At 37.3% G+C, this 6731-nt stretch overlaps 2 protein-coding genes across 2 annotated transcripts; one reads left to right on the top strand and one right to left on the bottom strand.

Moving 5' to 3' along the window:
- The first annotated feature begins 507 nt into the window (after positions 1-507).
- Positions 508-2921, top strand: LOC121645170. The gene is made up of 3 exons (XM_041993581.1): positions 508-796; positions 2111-2410; positions 2534-2921. The coding sequence occupies exons 2-3, from the start codon at positions 2119-2121 to the stop codon at positions 2848-2850; spliced, it is 609 nt and encodes a 202-aa protein (XP_041849515.1). The 5' UTR covers positions 508-796; positions 2111-2118; the 3' UTR covers positions 2851-2921.
- A 1620-nt stretch (positions 2922-4541) lies between these two features.
- Positions 4542-5906, bottom strand: LOC121645171. The gene is made up of 2 exons (XM_041993582.1): positions 5341-5906; positions 4542-5217 (listed from the first exon to the last, which is right to left on the bottom strand). Exons 1-2 carry the CDS (start codon positions 5630-5632, stop codon positions 4901-4903), a joined length of 609 nt encoding a protein of 202 aa, XP_041849516.1. The 5' UTR covers positions 5633-5906; the 3' UTR covers positions 4542-4900.
- Positions 5907-6731: the final 825 nt, after the last annotated feature.

Genomic DNA, 6731 nt, shown 5'->3' with positions numbered 1-6731 from the left:
CACCTGCTGCTGTTTGGCTTTGCCAGCCTACATAAAAGCCAGTTTGCAGTCCACTCGTCGCCAGATCGCCTTACACTAGTGGAACAACACCGACCATTAAGAGATTCGTTTGAGTTTTTGTGTACAGTCTTACTCGTAACGTTTTTTGTCCTGTCTACCTACCTTTACGGAAGAGTGCCACTTTCCAGTCTGAAGGACCCACCACAAGCTGTCGTTCTGGCCTGCTGCCCTGCCACCACCCCTGCCGCAGTTGCTTTCCAAGGACTCTGGATTCACTAAAATAAACCTGTTAACGCTTTACAGAATTTGTCTGCTCCTTCCTGGTTCCTGCCTGTCTTCCTGCAAACACTAACAGAGATATTTCAGTCTGAACCATAAATGTCCACCTGATGGTGGCGCTAGATAAAAAGTCAGAATCAACAAAGTCCCTTCATGAAGTTAATCCTCTGGGGACCAAGAATGTCTGTTAAAGGTTTCATGTCAATCCATCCCTCCATCCTTTAGTCCAGATCCAGTCCATCTGGACTAAAGTAGTGGACTGACGAACAGACTGACATTAACATCAGAGCCATGCTGCTAGTGTGGCTAAAAGAGAAGAGAAGAAGAGACAGTCATGTTGATATGAACATTAGAGAAACACATCATGGAGCTGAAATATGATCCTGCTTCATCATTTGAACTCCTTCACCTCAGCTGACACGTTCACCAGCAGACAGGTTTTTGTACCAGTCTTTCTCACTGTGTGGAGGATATTACTACCTCATCTTTGGTTCTGGGACTAAACTGTATGTAACAGGTAAGAACAAACATTTCTTTTCCTTCACTTGTTTTCTTGTAGAAGTTAAAATGTGTTTAAAGTCAGTTTCTGCTGCTTCAGGCTTTACATGTTAGTTTTTTCATCATTAGTAGAGAATTCATCATGCAGCCATTGTTACAGAAGAAAAGCTCAATAATTCCTGAAAACATGTTCAAATCTCACTGAACAACTAAACTTATTCTTTATTTCTGCAAATATTAGTCATGATACAAACATTTACTTTTTCATCTTCTCAGTAATTCTCTGACATCTGCTGGTTTTTGTGGAAAAGAGATTTTTGTTAACTTAAAAAATAGTTAAAATTTTCTGTAGAGGACAAAACTAAATTAATTGTCATTTGAAAAATATGTTTTAAAGAAATTAAAAGGTCAATTGTTTAACATGTGGACAAAGCTGTGTTTTAAAGAGAAACTAAAACAAACTTGAAAGTTGAATAAAAATCTACATTTTGATAAATTAACATGAAAATTTTCATCAAAATTTCTATGTAGAATATAAGTAACAGTTTAATGTTACAAGAGCTTTAATTCCATGTTGGACATAAGAATAAATACACTAGAGCAGAAAAATAAAACTTTTAGTAATACACATAAAAATTCATACAGAAATGTTTCATTTGAAATTTTACCTTTAATGACTCATATAAAAGATTTATAATAAACTTGTTTGTGTTTTATTACTAAAGTCAATTAATTAAACAATTTAAAGCAAATTTCTTCTTCATTCGCATTCGAGAACTTGCTGGTTAAAACTGCTGTATGAATGTTATTGTATTGTCTCATATTGTCTATAAATAGTTGTCAATCATATTCAAACTCTTTCATGCGTAGTTTCCACTACAGTGGACGTCTATTTAAATTCTATTTTCTAGTTTATTCATGGGTGAGGACGGTATATTTGTATATTCATACATTGTAATTAACAAGTTTGCTTCAGAGATAAACAGGAAAAAAATGCATTATATGATAAATATTATGGTTTAAAATTTTTATACAACAGATAAAGTAAATAAAATAAATAAAAAGTAAAATATGATGAAGAAATAAAGCATCACTGTTTACATCTGAAAAACATTTGTAAGTGAAAAATATGAAGCATTGTTATTTAAAAATTCATCAATGAAAGGGTTCATTTAAATATCATCAATAAAAATATAAACATGTTATTAAATCATTTTATTGACTTTATAAAGAAGATTTCCACGTGGTCCACCTGCTGCCATGAGGTGATGAGTGTGTGTGATATGAAGCTGAATCCAGTGTATGTAGTGAACTTTGTGCTGTCAAACTTCAGAGGAGCAGATGGTGAAGCCCGTGGTGAACGTCTGCCCCATTGAATCCAACGTCCACCAGGAGGGGAAGAGCTCCCTGCTGTGTCTGGCCTCAGCCATGTTTCCTCCTCTGGTCCAGTTCTCCTGGAAAAGACAGAAGGAGGACGGCTCTCTGGAGGACCTGCTCCCTGCTGAGGGACAGTTCAGAGGGTCCAGACAATCCGCCGTCATCAGAGTGGTTGATGGTGATGCTCTCAGTAGATATAAATACATCTGCTACGTCAAGCATGAGGGGGGAACAGTGGAGGCCCAAACACAACAAGGTAATGAAGGCTTGGAGACTGTGTTCAGCAGAGATTCAGCTTCATGTGGAGACGCTGTCAAAGAGAACAGAGGAGCAGAGGACTGACATTTCTCACTGTAACTCCAACATTTGTCTCTTCCAGAGGTTCCTGCTTCTCCTCCACCTGCTTCATCTCCATCACCTCCTCCTCCACCTGCTTCTCCTCCACCCGTTCATGCAACAATTCCTCCACTTCAGAAAGAAGAAATATTTCCACCATCTGATCCAGCTGCAACCTCTGTTCCTGTTCTCCACCCTGTGAAGCTGTCAGTGTCCTTCCAGTCTGAGTTGAGGGTGAAGCTGCTCTTGCTGCTGTCCACAGTGCTGATAGTGAAGAGTCTGGTGTACTGCTGTGGACTCTCTCTGCTGATGATCCTCAGAAACAAGGGACCGTCCACCAACTGCACACATGCTGACTGACTGTTTCCTGCTGGACTTTTCTCTCCATCAAATCTCATCAATTCATCTCATTCATCACTTTGATCAGGATTCACAAATGTTAGTTATGACGTGTTAGAATCTAAATGAAGATGAATTATTAGCTGCCTTGTAGATATTTCAGCATTTATCTTGTTTTTCTTTTTACTCTCCTGTATCTGCACAGTGTGGTGGGTTCTCCACATTTATTCACTCAGATAATCTCAATAAAGTGTAAAACAGGGTTGTTGGTGTTTGTTTCTCTGCTTGTTTACAGGTTCGGTATGTTGACAACCGTTAGACTGTGGTTGTAAGTTTCTTTCTCTTCCAACCTCAACAAGTTTCACATCATACAAATATATAAACAGGAAGAAGAAGGAAGCCATTTTGATTCAGTATTAAGATGAAGTGTTTCTATAGAAACCAGCATGTGATGGGGTGTGTGTCCCCTGATCATTTAGTTTGTGTAGGAAAACTTTGACAATGAGGATGTAAAACTCTACGCTGATGACACTGTTGTTTCCACACATGAACAAACAGCAGAGCAGAGATGTTGTTTGAAGCTACAAATAAACATCCAGAGGTTTGACCAGTCAGGACTGTAGGTAGAGAAAAAAGACAGACAGCAGAGAGGGAGGGGAGGAGATGAGTGTGTTCAGCAGCAGATATGAATCTGTTCTCAGTGGTTATTAGAAGAGAAAAAACTGCTGACAGCCAATCAAACTTCCTTTCCTGCAGCCGTGTGGCTTTCTGCTCTGCAGCCTCCACACCGTTAGCTGTGGCTTTTCACCTTAATAACACAATGACAGTTACAACCATCGACTGTGCTTAAAGAGTCGTTCCAGGAAACATCTGTGTTCTTCATCTGTGAGAGAAACAGCTCAAATCCTGAACTCAGAGCTGAGAAATGAACTTTGATGGAAGAAAAGGAGAGATGAGAAACCTCCTGCTGAACATTTGTTGCTGAACATTAATAATAAATCATTTAAAGCTCATCTTCTCAGACATTTCTGCTCTTTCAGCCGACTGTACTTCTGTTATCATTCATCAGAGCAACACAAACCACACTGAGACAGACTCACAAACCACCGACACAAACAAGTCATGTTGTTTGGTTGGTCTGAAAACAAAAGCAGGATAAGACGTCCATGTTGGTTCTGCTCAGGTCTCATTTTTTTACCGGCTGATAGTTGATTGAAAACCTCCTGCAGAGCCGTCAGAGGAGTCTGTTGGTCTCAATCACAGCTGAGTTTTTATTGACTTCTCTTCAAACTGGTTCAGCCTGTGTGAACCTGCTCTCCACAACTTCAGTTAAGCTTCTGTTGATCACTTTTAAATCCTTCATGGTCTGGATCAACTTTCCATGTCAGAAGTTTTCATTCTGCACCTCGACCCCTCAGATCAGAGACTCAGCTGTTGTTTAAAGTTCCACAGTTCACACTTAGAACAAAGGGAACCATGATTCTACTGTTTTCGCTCCAAGAACGTGGAACAAACGCTCCGTCAGCATCAGAACAGCCCGATAGGGATTATTACTTTATTACCTTTTACTTTGAGGGTTATTTCAGTGGTTTTTGTAAAACTTTATTGCTTTAAAAAATTATTTTTAGCTTGTTATTATCAATATTATTATAAATAAACGCCACTGATCGAAGAAATACATAGACCTGAAGAAAAGAATCATGTTGTGATTCAATATGAAAAACCTTTATTTTGTTTTTAAAAAAATCTGTTTATTACAGAAAAACTATGCAATATAAACACAGAAAATGTGGAATTAAAACTTAAAATAATCAAATATGTAAAAGACAGAAAGCAGATATAAAATAAACTATGAAGATCAAACTTTCCTTCAGAATTTACAGTTCATGATAGCAAATATAAATGTTAATAAATGGATGTAAATTCTGAAAATAACTGTAAAATCTGCTTAAAAAGAGACATTTTAAATAAACTACAACATGGCATATCTAACATTTGTGAATCCTGATCAAAGTGATGAATGAGATGAATTGATGAGATTTGATGGAGAGAAAAGTCCAGCAGAAAACAGTCAGTCAGCATGTGTGCAGTTGGTGGATGGTCCCTTGTTTCTGAGGATCATCAGCAGAGAGAGTCCACAGCAGTACACCAGACTCTTCACTATCAGCACTGTGGACAGCAGCAAGAGCAGCTTCACCCTCAACTCAGACTGGAAGGACACTGACAGCTTCACAGGGTGGAGAACAGGAACAGAGGTTGCAGCTGGATCGGATGGTGGAAATATTTCTTCTTTCTGAAGTGGAGGAGTTGTTGCATGAACTGGTGGAGGAGAAGCAGGTGGAGGAGGAGGTGGTGGAGGAGAAACAGGTGGAGGAGAAGCAGGAACCTCTGGAAGAGAAAAATGTTGGAGTTACAGTGAGAAATGTCAGTCCTCTGCTCCTCTGTTCTCTTTGACAGCGTCTCCACATGAAGCTGAATCTCTGCTGAACACAGTCTCCAAGCCTTCATTACCTTGTTGTGTTTGGGCCTCCACTGTTCCCCCCTCATGCTTGACGTAGCAGATGTATTTATATCTGCTGAGAGCATCACCATCAACCACTCTGATGACGGCGGATTGTCTGGACCCTCTGAACTGTCCCTCAGCAGGGAGCAGGTCCTCCAGAGAGCCGTCCTCCTTCTGTCTTTTCCAGGAGAACTGGACCAGAGGAGGAAACATGGCTGAGGCCAGACACAGCAGGGAGCTCTTCCCCTCCTTGTGGAAGTTGGATTCAATGGGGCAGACGTTCACCACGGGCTTCACCATCTGCTCCTCTGAAGTTTGACAGCACAAAGTTCACTACATACACTGGATTCAGCTTCATATCACACACACTCATCACCTCATGGCAGCAGGTGGACCACGTGGAAATCTTCTTTAAAAAGTCAATACAATGATTTAATAACATGTTTATGTTTTTATTGGTGACATTTAAATGAACCCTTTCATGGATGAATTTATAAATAACAATGATTCATGTTTTTCACTTAGAATATTTTACAGATGTAAACAGTGATACTTTATTTCTTTATCATATTTTACTTTTTAAATTTTATTTACTTTATCTTTTGTATAAAATATAGATCATAATATTTATCATATAAAACATTTTCTTTTCCTGTTTATCACTGAAGCAAACTTGGTAATTACATTGTATGAATATGAAGATATTTTATTTAAATTGTTTAAATATTTAACTTTATTAATGAAACACAAACAATTAAATTATAAATATTTATATGAATCATCATAAATAAAATTTCAAGTGTAACATTTCTGTATGTTTTTTATGTTTATTACTAAAATTTTATTTTTCTGCTTCAGTGTATTTATTCTTATGTCCAACATGGAATTAAAGCTCATGTAACATTAAACTGTTACTTATATTCTACATAGAAAGTTTGATGAAAATTTGGAAGTACATTTATGAAAACGTAGATTTTTATTCCACTTTAATGTTTGTTTTAGTTTCTCTTTAAAACAGTGTTGTTCACATGTTAAACATTTGAGCTTTTTCATTTCTTAAAACAAATTTTTCAATTGACAATTAATTTAGTTTTGTTCTTGGAAAATGTAAAATATTTTTTAAGTAAAAAAAAAATCTATTTTTCCCCCAAACCAGCAGATGCCAGAGAATTACTGAGAAGATGAAAAAATATGTTTTTATATGTTATGCATAAAAAAATGTTTGTATCGTGACTAATGTATAAAGTAGTAATTACAATCTATGTATCTATGTAATAGCAGAATTGATTTTTTTTTCTACTTCAGTGTATTTCAACATGGAATTAAAGCTCATGTAACATTTGTCTGTTGCTTACACTTGATCAAAACTTAAGATTTTTATTCCACTTTCATGTTTGTT

The sequence above is a fragment of the Melanotaenia boesemani genome, chromosome 8 (genome assembly GCF_017639745.1).
Source record: "Melanotaenia boesemani isolate fMelBoe1 chromosome 8, fMelBoe1.pri, whole genome shotgun sequence".
Taxonomy (NCBI): Eukaryota; Metazoa; Chordata; class Actinopteri; order Atheriniformes; family Melanotaeniidae; genus Melanotaenia; species Melanotaenia boesemani.
The sequence above is the reverse complement of the archived record's forward strand: the minus strand, read 5'-3'. Positions and strand labels throughout refer to the sequence as shown.